The sequence below is a fragment of the Ranitomeya variabilis genome, chromosome 2 (assembly GCF_051348905.1).
Source record: "Ranitomeya variabilis isolate aRanVar5 chromosome 2, aRanVar5.hap1, whole genome shotgun sequence".
NCBI lineage: Eukaryota > Metazoa > Chordata > Amphibia > Anura > Dendrobatidae > Ranitomeya > Ranitomeya variabilis.
Window position 1 is genome coordinate 334,168,767 of NC_135233.1, and position 14,027 is coordinate 334,182,793.

General features: G+C 46.6%; 1 protein-coding gene across 1 annotated transcript in view; it reads left to right on the forward strand.

The window, feature by feature from the left end:
- Positions 1 to 4,310: 4,310 nt before the first annotated feature.
- Positions 4,311 to 14,027, forward strand: part of RAP2C (RAP2C, member of RAS oncogene family) — a 33,184-nt gene continuing 23,467 nt past the window's right edge. Inside the window, exons 1-2 of the mRNA XM_077285339.1 lie at positions 4,311 to 4,610; positions 7,517 to 8,015. Of these exons, the coding sequence (XP_077141454.1) occupies positions 7,743 to 8,015 (273 nt within the window). The 5' untranslated portion in view covers positions 4,311 to 4,610; positions 7,517 to 7,742. The remainder of the gene's footprint in view (positions 4,611 to 7,516; positions 8,016 to 14,027) is intronic.

The window sequence follows — 14,027 nt, forward strand, 5'->3', positions numbered from 1 at the left end:
AGGTTTTCGCTGTCAGGCTCAATCCCGCTAATTTTCAAAAAAACGTATCTGGCGAATGTTGCCACCGTATCCTTTTTTTCCCATAGACTTGTATTAGTGCCGGATTGCGCCTGATGACCTTGCGTTTCGTCCGGTTTTCACCAGATTCGGCAAATCTGCCATTTCCAGTTTCTTGAAAAAAACGTCCATAGCAAAGTTTTTTGTCTCCGGCTGTTTGCTAGAATGGAAGTCTATGGGAGCCTGAAGATGCCAGATACGGAAAATGATGGATTCCGGTTTTTTAACCCCTTAAGCCCCAAGGGTGGTTTGCACGTTAATGACCAGGCCAATTGTTACAATTTTGACCACTGTCCCTTTATGAGGTTATAACTCTGGAACGCTTCAACGGATCCTCGTGATTCTGATTTTTTTTTCTTGACATATTGGGCTTCACGATAGTGGTAAAAGTTCTTTGATATTACCTGCATTTATTTGTGAAAAAAATGGAAATTTGGCAAAAATTTTGAAAATTTCGCAATTTTCCAACTTTGAATTTTTATGCCCTTAAATCACAGAGATATGTCACACAAAATAGTTAATAAGTAACATTTCCCACATGTCTACTTTACATCAGCACAATTTTGAAACCCAAATTTTTTTTGTTAGGGAGTTATAAGGGTTAAAATTTCACCAGCAATTTCTCATTTTTACAACACCATTTTTTTTTAGTGACCACATCACATTTGAAGTCATTTTGAGTGGTCTATATGATAGAAAATAACCAAGTGTGACACCATCCTAAAAACTGCACCCCTCAAGGTACTCAAAACCACATTTAAGAAGTTTATTAACCCTTCAGGTGTTTCACAGGAATTTTTGGAATGTTTAAAAAAAATGAACATTTAACTTTTTTTCCACAAAAAATTTACTTCAGCTCCAATTTGTTTTATTTTACCAAGGGTAACAGGAGAAAATAGACCCCAAAAGGTGTTATACAATTTGTCCTGAGTACGCCGATACCCCAGATGTGGTGGTAAACCACTGTTTGGGCGCATGGCAGAGCTCGGAAGGGAAGGAGTGCCATTTGACTTTTCAATGCAAAATTGTCTGGAATTGAGATGGGACGCCATGTTGCGTTTGGAGAGCCCCTGATGTGCCTAAACATTGAAATCCCCCACAAGTGACACAATTTTGGAAAGTAGACCCCCTAAGGAACTTCTATAGATGTGTGGTGAGCACTTTGACCAACCAAGTGCTTCACAGAAGTTTATAATGCAGAGCCGTAAAAATAAAAATCATATTTTTTCACAAAAATGATCTTTTCGCCCCCAATTTTTTATTTTCCCAAGGGTAAGAGAAGAAATTGGACACCAAACGTTGTTGTGCAATTTGTCCTGAGTACGCTGATACCCCATATGTTGGGGTAAACCCGTTTGGGCGCACGGGAGAGCTCGGAAGGGAAGGAGCACTATTATACTTTTTCAACACAGAATTGGCTGAAATTGAGATTGGACGCCATGTCGCGTTTGGAGAGCCCTGATGTGCCTAAACAGTGGAAATCCCCAATTGTAACTGAAACCCTAACCAAAACACACCCCTAACCCTAATCCCAACCACACCCCTAACCCCAACCACATCCCGATCCCCAACACACTCCTAACCCTAATCCCAACCCTAACCACACCCCTAACTCCAACACACCCCTAACCCTAATCCCAACCATAACCCTAACCACACCCCTAACCCTGACACACCCCTAACCCTAATCCCAACCGTAAATGTAATCCAAACCCTAACTTTAGCCCCAACCCTAACTGTAGCCCTAACCCTAACTTTAACCCCAACCCTAACTTCACGTCTCCACATTTTGAGAGCTATAATTTTTCCATATTTTGGTCCACAGAGTCATGTGAGGTCTTGTTTTTTTGCGGGACGAGTTGACGTTTTTACTCGTACCATTTTTCGGGCACGTGACATTTTTTAATCGCTTTTCATTCTGATTTTTGTGAGGTAGAATGACCAAAAACCAGCTATTCATGAATTTCTTTTTTTTTGGGGGGGGGGAGGGAGGAAGGGCGTTTATACCGTTCCATGTTTGGTAAAATTGATAAAGCAGCTTTATTCTTCAGGTCAGTACGATTACAGCGATACCTCATTTATATCATTTTTTTATGTTTTGGCGCTTTTATACAATAAAAACTATTTTATAGAAAAAAATAATTATTTTTGCATCGCTTTATTCTAAGGACTATAACTTTTTTATTTTTTCCCTGATGATGCTGTATGATGGCTTGTTTTTTGCGGGACAAGATGACATTTTCAACAGTACCATGGTTATTTATATCCGTATTTTTGATTGTGTGTTATTTCACTTTTTGTTCGGCGGTATGATAATAAAGCGTTGTCTTTTGCCTCTTTTTTTTTTTTTTGGTGTTCACTGAAGGGGTTAACTAGTGGGACAGTTTTATAGATCGGGTCGTTACGGATGCGGCAATACTAAACATGTGTACTTTTATAGTTTTTTTTTATTTAGATAAAGAAATGTATTTATGGGAACAATATTTTTTTTCTTTATTTAGGAATTATTATTTATTTATTTTAAACATCTAAATGTTTTTATTTTTTTAACATTATCACATTGTCCCGGGGGGGGGCATCATGTTATAGGGTATGTGTCCACGTTCAGGATTGCATCAGGATTTGGTCAGGATTTTTCATCAGTATTTGTAAGCCAAAACCAGGAGTGGAACAATTAGAGGAAAAGTATAATAGAAACATATGCACCACTTCTGTATTTATCACCCACTCCTGGTTTTGGCTTACAAATACTGATGGAAAATCCTGACCAAATCCTGATGCAATCCTGAACGTGGACACATACCCATAGTGTCAGATCGCTGTTCTGACACTTTGCAGAGCACTGTGTCAGATCAACGATCTGACGTGCACTGCTCCAGGCTCTGAGCAGGCGCTTGTAAGCCACCTCCCTGCAGTACCCGAAAGTAGCCCCGCGGCCATTTTGGATCCGGGGCCTGCAGGGAGGAGACGCTCAGTACAAGGTGAGCACATCGCATTGTACCGAGGGTCTCAGGGAAGAACGCAGGGAGCCCCCTCCCTGCGCGATGCTTCCCTATGCTCCTGGAATGCTGCGATCATGTTTGATCGCAGCGTTCCGGGGGTTAATGTGCTGGGGGCAGTCCGTGACCGCTCCTGGCACATAGTGCCGGATGTCAGCTGCGATAGTCAGCTGACACCCGGCCGCGCTCCCCCTGGGAGCGCGGCCGATTGCATATGATGTACTATCCCGTCCCTGGGAATTAAGTCCCAGGTCACCTCGACGGGATAGTACGTCATATGGGATTAAGGGGTTAAACTGAGCATGCTCCAAATTTTTTTTATCCAATAATCTAGATATGCTAGCCAGATCCGTCGCATCAGTTTTTCACAATCTGCCCCGGATCCAGTTTTTCTAACATTCGCTGGATTGTGCCTGATGCAAAAAACCTGATGTGTGAAAGTAGCCTAAGTGTGACGCCGGCCTTACTCTGTAATGTCTTTCTTTTATTTATGTCATTTTTTCTTACTTTTTCAGGTGTTGAGCCTGCGATCGCCCCTCCCTTATACTACGTACAGCGATACTACATAGCACAAACGAGAGAGAGACCTTTTTCCCGGACTTGAAAATCCTTCCGGGCATGCTCGTAGGGGAAAAACTGGATCCGTCGCTGGATTCCAGTGTGTGACGGTCAGCGACAGATCCTGCGTCCATAGGCTTACATTCTAGTCAACGACGTATGACGCAGGACCCGGCGCGACACGTTTTCCCGACGCAGACAAAAAAGTTACATTGGACGTTTTTTTCCAATGACGGGCCGCCAAAACACGACGGATCCGTCGCACGACAGACGCAACGAGTGGCCATCCATCGCGATCCGTTGCTAATACAAGTCTATGGGAAAAAACGGATCCTGTGGGCACATTTGCAGGATCCGTTTTTTTCACAAAACGACGCATTGTGACGTATCTGAAAAGACGGAAGTGTGAAAGAGGCCATACTACTAGGCCGTATAACGGATCCGCCTTGCCATAGACTTCAATGATCCACTTATCATCTGGTTTTTCAGCCGTAGAATAAAGTTGTGCATAGAATGCAGCTGGAATTAATAAAACTTTTGACATTTGAGAACATTTCAGTCGACATTCACATGAATGGATCAAAAATCGGATCATTTTAACCCAATGTGGTCAAACGTAGAAGGAAAGAAGGAGCGCAGCGTGCAGAACGGGACGCAGACGGAGCCCGTATAATCAATGGCCGCCCTCTGCGACGCGTACGGCAGTGGTTTCCAATCTCTGTGGCTCTCCGTGTAGCAAAACTACAACTACCATCATGCCCCACCAGCGTGATGTGAAGGAAGGCATGATGGGAGTTGTAGTTTTGTTTGTTGTGTTTGAATCTCCCTCTCCGCGCTCGGCGTCCCAGAACTGTGCTGACGTGTGACCATGTGATCCGTGACGTCGGCGCCTTCTGGAGGATAGGAACTAGCCGCTACCCTTCCACATCCGCTGGAGCAGCACTTTGTACTTCCGGAGCTCCGGAGGATCCGGGACCCACCCTGAGCGGAGGAGAGGTGAGATGTGCGGGATAGAGCGCCCTATAGCTGGCGGTGCTGGGGACGTGCGGCCGGACCACTGCAGTGTGCATTACAGGGTGGACCGTGTGTGTTGTTACACTGTTTGGTGCGATGTCCTGTGTATTACACCGTGGAGTAGGTCTGCGCTGGGGGTGAAGTCTGCACACTGTACAGCTGTGTTACACTACCCCCCCATTACTGCATTATGCACGTGTCCGAGCCCCATTGTAGCTATGACATGGGCCACCAGAACTGCAGTGATTTTGGGGGGAGACCCACCAGTTATGTTCCTTTAAGTGTTATTAACCCCCCCCCCCCCCTTCACTCATGCACGCCATGTTTTCTTGTATAGGGGAACATGCACAGACTTTCATCAAGGAGGTAGTACACTGCTAATACCACCCTGGATGTACTTTACTAAAGTGCTGACCCTCGCAGGAGTGCACGGGGGGAGGGGGAATCCCAATCCCACAAATCTACAGCAAAGATCAGTGCAGATTTTGCCCCTCCGCCGGTTATCTATCATGTTGCTCCTCTAAGCAAAAGCTCTAGCGAAAAACCACGATGGGCTGTGGGATATAAAATCTTGCAAGTTTCTATGCAAAAATAAAAAGTCCAGCAGTGAGATTTATCCAGATCACGTGTACATGGCGAGCAGTGTACATGGCGAGCAGTGTACGTGCTCACAGGAAATGTCCAGCGTTTCTGTCCTTTGTGGGCGCATCCCACAAAAGGGTTAAAACAGCCAGGTCATGTGCGGAGGACACAGCCACTTCTTCAATTTACGGATGTTAATGATCCAATGATTTCAACTTTTCTGTGAACACGACCTAACAAGGCAGAATGGCCTCTGGGAGGTGGCGGCGGGAGCCTTGCGGCCTCTGGGAGGGGGGCGGCGGGAGCCTCGCGGCCTCTGGATCCGCTGGGACGGTGCGTTAATTATGATGATTCCCTGCCGGCAGGTATCGGTAGATGTGAGGTCCCCTGACCCTGCTTATCTCTCCGTCAGAGGGCAGCAGAGCAGGACGACCCCTCTAGCAGGGTCCTCTGTATGGAGGTGAAGACCTGACTCTTTACATAGCGATGACCGTTTCTCACATCTCGGACGAGCCTGTTGCACGCCTGCACACCGCTGCTGGAAAGACACAACTGACGAGGTGTCTGCATCTGCACATTTTTTTGCATTTTGTGGGTTCATTTTTCATGTTTCGCTATGTCTATCTTTTTTTCTCTTTTATTCTGTCGCTTTTTTCTGTTGCAGTATTAATATCTACACAAAAATTGTAACGACTATTTTTACGTTCAGTTCTCCAATGTTGTTTTTTCCTAGAAGCGTTACCTTGACCAGTAATGTAGCATCTGGACACAGATTTGGGTCAAAAGGAATAAATCAGCAGGTTTTTGCTATGTAATTTGACAGCAGCATGATGTAGGGGCAGAGAGCCTGATTGCAGCGATTTAGTCAGTTGCTGGGCTGCTTGCTGTCATTTTGATCCAAACACAGTTTTCTCTGTTGCAGATTTAGCAGTTTTCTGAATACTGAGCTTTATATAAGCCCGCCCATTCCACTGATTGGCAACTTTCTGTGTACACTGTGCATAGGCAATAAGCTGCCAATCACTAGTGTGGGCGGGGTTATGCAGCAGTTGACTAGGAGGCACCAGACACCTAGTCCAGTAGTGACAACCTCCGGCTGGTAAAACACTGGCTCCCGTTCAGCTGCCACAGATTGCTGACAGGGACTATTGGATCGGGTCCTGAGTGCTCCTCCTGAAATGCAGAGGGAGTTGTGTGCACATATCTTTTCCTTAATTTGTATGAGTGTTCCAAAACTTACCAATAGTGGTGAGCTGTGCCTGCGCTGGCACCCCTCCGCTCTTGACGGCACACCCCGGGGCCACAGGTTTTGGCCTCCAGTTGTTTGATGACCACTGACTACCGTAATCTGTTTTCTGTGCAGCCCACGGCTTCCTCTTTTTCTTTGCTGACTTTGCTCAGAAAGTTTTATCTGTAGAGCTGTAATTGTGTTGCAATTATTCTCTGATCGGTTTGTCAGATCTTTTGGCTAAAGGTCACTCAGGCCAGGAACCCTGCAGGCCTAGAATCTTTACGGAAGCCAAATCTAACGTCACAGAATAGTTATTATTGCCCGGCATGCCCCGAGTGAGAGATTAAAAATATGTCCAGTTAACCTGCACTAATATTGGGATTTCTAGTGCCTTCATGTACGTCCTCACCATGGCCATCACTGCTATAGGACTAGCCCCAAAACGGCACCTTCATGACCAACACAGAGGAAATCTCTGCCCGGCCTGGAAGAGAAAATCATGGGGCCGGATACTTTCTCCTTTTCTCATTGTTGGTTGACAACTGAACCAACCCTTTGTTTTCAGTTTTGTTTCTTTCTTGTTTAATGAAGTGGTTTGTTGGGACAACGTTTGCTGACAATATGTTAACATAATAAAATAACTCACATTTTACATCCTGGGCTGGCGCCTCTTTGGTCTCACCACTGGTCATGTACCAGTGACCTTATGTGGATCACTCACCAGTGATTGGCTGGTCCCACGGTCATCAGATCATTGGGGGATCTAACACCCACACCTCTGCCTATCAGTTTTGCTCCGCTGTAGAAGCAGCCCCATGTAAACCAAAGATGGAACCAGAACATCCCAACTCCCTATGATGAGTAGTGTTCTTTGTCGAGAACTGAAGATCCGATCCCATGCAAATATATGATAGGTCCTCAGTATTACAGGGCTGGACTACCCCTTTAGGTATTGATGTGCCCATAGATTTCCACAGGTATCGTCATTAAACGGGACTACAATGAGCCACAACAAATGTTGGTCGTATTCTACATTGGTTTTCTAACTTTTTTTTTCTCTTTTCTTTGCTTGAAGTGAGTACTGGAAACCGGAGGGACCCGGCGCTGCGCCTCTCCTGGTGCTACTTGACTGAACTCTGTACACGTGGGCAACATCATCTGTGGCCTAATAGATCCATCTCCGCAGGACACTTTATGGTACAGGAGGATATGACCACCTTTAATTTCGGTCCAACACACTAGCGCCCTCCCTCCTATCCCCGTTGTGACGTAGTGCATGAGCGGTTCGCCTCTCTGGGTCCATGAGGGAATATAAAGTGGTGGTGTTGGGCAGCGGAGGGGTCGGGAAATCGGCCCTGACTGTACAGTTTGTTACTGGTACCTTCATTGAAAAATATGACCCCACCATTGAGGATTTCTACCGCAAAGAGATTGAGGTGGACTCTTCCCCATCTGTGCTGGAGATCCTGGACACGGCTGGCACAGAGCAGTTTGCCTCCATGAGGGATTTATACATTAAGAACGGGCAGGGTTTCATCTTGGTGTACAGCTTGGTGAATCAGCAGTCATTCCAGGTAAGTGCACCCTCCAAACCAGACTTGTGTATATATACTACAAGGAAAGCTTTAGGACTAGTTCAGACGCTGCAGAATCAGTGCCTGCATTAACAAAAAAAAAACCCGATAAGGTGGGAAAATGAATACCGCCCCATATACATTAGATGGGTATCCATCGTACAGAAGGTTTTCTTCTAGCAATCCATCATGAAATGTGATTACAGGAGCATGTCTGTGTGATGAGCGGCTGGACTCAAGTGATGCTTTAATAATTAAAAAGCTTTTCCGCATCCTCATGAAACCATGGACGTGATGTTCTCTTTAACACTGGGATCTGTGTTATGGATTTCTATGAATCATTATGTTGTGCAAACGCCTTTCAAGGCAGAAAGTCAGTCATATGAGGAAAGAGGCTAAAGTTCAGTTTTGTTTTCAAAATCGTGAAGTTAAGGGGGAAAAAAAAGCCTTAAAACTGATGAAAAATGAATTATCGCACAGTGTTCACTAGCGGTTTCATACCGCCGTTCTTTCCGCCGTCTCACGTGTTTTGTCAGCGTCGCACACTCGGGTTTCTACCTTTCACTATTACAGGTGACAAAAACAATGATGATAAAATCCTGAGCGTCTCTGAGGTAAATTGTCCTGCTAGACTGGTCCCAACAACCAGGGGGTGTAGCAGATTGTGTTTTGATGCGGCCTCGTAAACCTTTCATTTTTCTAATTTGCTGGGTTTGGCTGTGACGCTCCTACAACCCTCAACAGATCAAATGCACATAGAGGCCTGAGTAATGAGGCGTCGTTATAGAGTCAAAAAGAAAACCTCTCGGGAGATTCTGCACACTTTGTGTCCATGGCATCTTTAGGGTATGTTCACACAATGTTTTTTTTTTTTTTTTTTTTTCTGTGGGAAATGCCAACGTTATTTTTTTTGTCATCCTGAAGTGTTAATGTTTCCTGGAAATTTTTGTCAACATTTTTCTGTGGCCTTTTCTGTAAAAATAAAAAAATATAATATATTTTTAATTTATTTATTCGACATTCAGAACACTGAAATATAAGTAACACAGCTGTTTTACTGTAGAAATGAAGAGTTTCAGATGTCTTTTTTTGGGAGAGGACCCGCTCCAAAAATGCCTGGGGAATAAAAAAAAAAACAAAACAAAAAACCCTCTGTGACCATAGTCTTGTAGTTAGGCCGGTTTCACACGTCAGTGGCTCCGGTACGTGAGGTGACAGTTTCCTCACGTACCGGAGACACTGACACACGTAGACCCATAAAAATCAATGCATCTGTGCAGATGTCATTGATTTTTTGCGGACCGTGTCTCCGTGTGCCAAACACGGAGACATGTCAGTGTTCGTGGGAGCGCACGTATTACACGGACCCAATAGAGTCAATGGGTCCGCGTAAAACACGGACCTCACACGGACATTCTCCGTCTGGGGTCCGTGTGGCGTGCCGGAGACAGCGCTACAGTAAGCGCTGTCCCCCCCACATGGTGCTGAAGCCGGTATTCATATCTTCCCTGTAGCAGCGTTTGCTATAGAGAAAATATGAAGAATAGTGTTAAAAATAAAGATTTAGGTGTCCGCCGCCCCCCCGCTGGTCAGAAAATACTTACCCGCTCCCTCGCTGCTTCCTGGTCTGGCCGCGCCTCCTACTGTATACGGTCACGTGGGGCCGATCATTTACAATCATGAATAGTCGGCTCCGCCCCTATGGGAGGTGGAGCCACATATTCATGACTGTAAATGATCGGCCCCACGTGACCGCATGCAGGAGAAGCCGCGGCCAGACCAGGAAGGAGCGACAGCCGACGGGGGACCCGGGTAAGTATTTTCTGACCAGCGGGGGGGCGCACAGGGGGTGGGGGGGCGGCGGACACATGGATCTTTATTTTAAACATTATTCTTCATATTTTCTCTGCAGCAAACGCTACTGCAGAGAGGATATGAATCGCAGCTTCAGCACCATGCAGAGTGGGTACCACACGCTCCGTGTGGTACCCACTCGCCATACGGGCGGCACAGGTGTGCCGCACGTATGGCCTCCGTGAGTTCCCAGGCACACAGACACGGATAACTCCGGTACCAATTTATTCCGGTACCGGAATTATCTGGACGTGTGGGACAGCCCTCAGAGGGGTTCAGTTTGTTCAAGTCATTTAGAAGACCCAATTTCCTTTAGGTCTTAAAAAAAAAAAAAAATAAAGGTAAAAGTTTTCTAAACCTTGCAAATGCCAAATGGTGGTTTCACCTAGAGCATCTGACCCCACACATGCGCCCTTGGAGGAGCGTTAGTGCGTTCTCAATGGGAGAGCTTAGTAAGCGACTGCCGGGATTCTCCAGTGGTGGCATATCTTCTGTGAAAACGACACACAGGAGAGTCTGGACACCCCCATATACATGGGATGGCTGATCGCCCATGTTGTTGGTGGGTTCAGTTGATATTTGGTACGTTTTGAACTGTCTGCCTAACCTGGAATACCCACTGCACCCCTGAATCCATACACCTCTCTCCCCCTATTCTACCTGGTCCGCTGCTACTTTTTTCCTGACTTTAATTCAATGAATCATACTTCTAATTTACTGCATGCTGATTGATATATCTATGCTTTTCACACTTAACACTCTTATCCTATCCTATCTTTCTTCAGCTTTCATGGCAGTCAAATGTTGTATTAACTGCAATCTGCTAATTGTCCCCTGCTGTGGACTGTCCTCCTTCCTCCTCCTTCTCTCACCTGGCTTAATTTCTTGGACACTTGAATGGTATAAGTTGAATGGTGTCGGTCAGACTTGACTTTAGTCAGACGTGACATCATTTCAAGTGACACCTTTAAGTGTATCGTCAGAAATAGTCCAGAAATCGGCCAGACGGTAAGACTAATCACTGTATCCTAATTTTACTTGCATCTCCTTTCTTCACCTGCTATTTAACCATACTCACATTTGCCCTCACTATTTTCACTCCACTAATCCTCACCCCTATCTTTCTCACACTGAGAAACTATCGCAATCCCTCTCACTTAAAACCTGTGGAGCTGACTCCCACCCTGCTTCCTCTCTCTGGGGCACTTTGGAATGCCCGCTCTGTCTGCAACAAGCTCCACGTGATCCACGATCTCTTTACTTCCCGCAACCTTTCCTTCCTGGCCCTCACTGAGACCTGGCTGACGCCCCCTGACAAGGCCTTCCCTGCTGCACTGAGTTACGGTGGCCTCCACTTTACCCACACTCCTCGCTTTGGCAACAGACATGGTGGAGAAGTGGGTTTCCTTTTTTCTAAAAACTGCTACTTGAACCCTATCCAACCCCCACCCTCCCTTAACCTCCCTTCTTTTGAGGTTCGCTGTGTCCGTATCTACTCTCCCTCTAATCTCCAAATGGCTGTTATATACCGACCACCGGGCTCAGCCACTGCCTTCATTGACCAATTTTCCACCTGGCTTCTTCACTTTCTCTCTGCTGACATCCCCACCATCATAATGGGTGACTTTAATATCCCTACTGACACCCTCCAACCAGCAGCCTCCAAGTTCCTGGCCCTTACCTCATCCTTTGGACTTACTCAGTGGTCCTCCACAGCCACCCACACAGACGGACATACGCTAGACCTCATCTTCACCCGCCTCTGTTCCTTATCTAATCTCACAACCTCTCCCTTCCCCTTATCTGACCACCATCTACTCACCTTCTCTTCCTTGTCCTCCTCACCTGCCCCCCACGTCCAGCCAATACCACATCCTCGCAGAAACCTTGCACACCTAGACATTCACAGACTCTCTTCTACCCCTGTCCTCCATATCTTCACTCCACGACACAGATGGCGCCATCGCTTTCTTTAACTCCACCCTCACATCAGCCATAGACTCAGTCGCCCCTCTCATGCATGGCAAAGTGCGACAAATCAATAGGCAACCCTGGCATAACAACCTCACCAAGAAACTCTGACAAGCATCCAGGGTCGCTGAGCGGCGTTGGAAAAAAACACACCTGCCAGACAACTTCACCACTTTCAAACAAGCTACACTTGCCTTCAAACTAGCCCTCACTTCTGCTAAACAGACCTATTTCACTAACCTTGTATCTTCACTACCCTACAACCCAAAACAACTGTTAAGCACATTTAACTCTCTCCTCCGCCCACCACTGCCACCTCCAACTCCCTAATCTCTTCTGAGGACTTTGCCACCTACTTCAAAAACAAGATCGACCAAACAAGGCAAACCTTTACTTTTCTACCACCCCAACCACTCCATATACCAGACTTCTGCCCTTCCCCAATAACTTCCCTCTCTAACATCACTGAAGGAGAACTTACACGCCTCCTTTCCAAATCACACCTCACCACCTGTGCACTTGACCCCATCCCTTCCCACTTGCTCCCCAACCTCACTAACACACTCATTCCAGCCCTAACCCATCTCTTCAACCTATCGCTATCTTCTGGTACTTTCCTTTCTGCCTTCAAACATGACACCATCACACCCATCCTCTAAAAAGCTAACCTTGACCCAACCGCTATGCCCAGCTATCGCCCCATATCACTGCTCCCGTTTGCTTCCAAACTCCTTGAGCAGCATGTCCATGGTCAACTTTCCTCCCACCTCTCATCTAACTCTCTCCTTGACAACCTCCAATCTGGCTTCCGCCCCTACCACTCCACCGAAACTGCTCTGACCAAAATTACTAATGACTTACTCACAGCCAAAGCTAACAGACAGTTCTCCATCCTCCTCTTTCTCGATCTGTCCTCTGCTTTCGACACAGTCGACCACCTCCTACTGCTACAGATTCTTTCTTCCTTCGGCATCAAAGGCCTTGCCCTGCCCTGGATTGCCTCATACCTTTCTGACCGCGCATTTAGCGTTTCCCAATCACACACTACCTCCTCACCCCGCCCCCTCTATGTTGGAGTCCCTCAAGGCTCTGTCCTAGGGTCTCTACTTTTTTCCATCTATACCCTTGGCCTAGGACAACTCATAAAGTCCCATGGCTTCCAGTACCACCTATACGCGGACGACACTCCGATCTACCTCTCTGGCTCAGATGTCGCCTCTCTTCTGTCCAGAATCCCGGAGTGTCTGTCAGACATATCCTCCTTCTTCAACTCTCGCTTCCTAAAACTCAATGTAGACAAAACCGAACTCATCATCTTTCCCCCATCTCGCGTATCCCCCCTACCTGAACTATCTATTATAGTAAACGGCATCACACTCTCTCCCGCACCTGAAATCCGCTGCCTCGGGGTAACTCTTGATTCTGCCCTGTCCTTCAAACCGCACATCCAAACCCTTGCCACCTCCTGTCGCCTCCAACTCAAAAATATTGCCAGAATCAGTCCCTTCCTCAGCCCGCAATCTACTAAAACTCTTGTGCATGCCCTCATCATCTCCCGTCTCGATTACTGCAACACCCTCCTCTGTGGCCTCCCCGCTAACTCCCTTGCACCACTCCAGTCTGTCCTCAACTCTGCTGCTCGGCTAATCCACCTCTCTCCTTGCTACTCCCCTGCTTCACCCCTCTGCAAATCCCTCCACTGGCTCCCAATTCCCCAACGAATCCAGTTCAAGCTACTAACACTGATCTACAAAGCCATCCACAACCTGTCCCCTCCCTATATCTCTGAACTAATCTCCCACTATCTTCCCTCACGTAATCTTCGATCCTCCCAAAACCTCCTTCTCTCCTCCACACTTATTCGTTCCTCACACAACCGCCTCCAAGATTTCTCCCGAATATCCCCCATCCTCTGGAATTCCACGCCTCAACACGTCCGATTATCCATCACCCTCGGATCCTTCAGACGGAACCTGAAAACCCATCTCTTCAGGAAAGCCTACAGCCTGCAATAACCATTCTGCCGCCTCACCGACCACCCGAGCTGCCGCCAAGTCACCGACCACCCGAGCTGCCGCCACGTCACCAACCACTGTTACTGTTAACGATATCTATAACCCTGTATGTAACCCCTTTTCACATGTACAGCACCATGGAATTAATGGTGCTATATAAATAAATAATAAT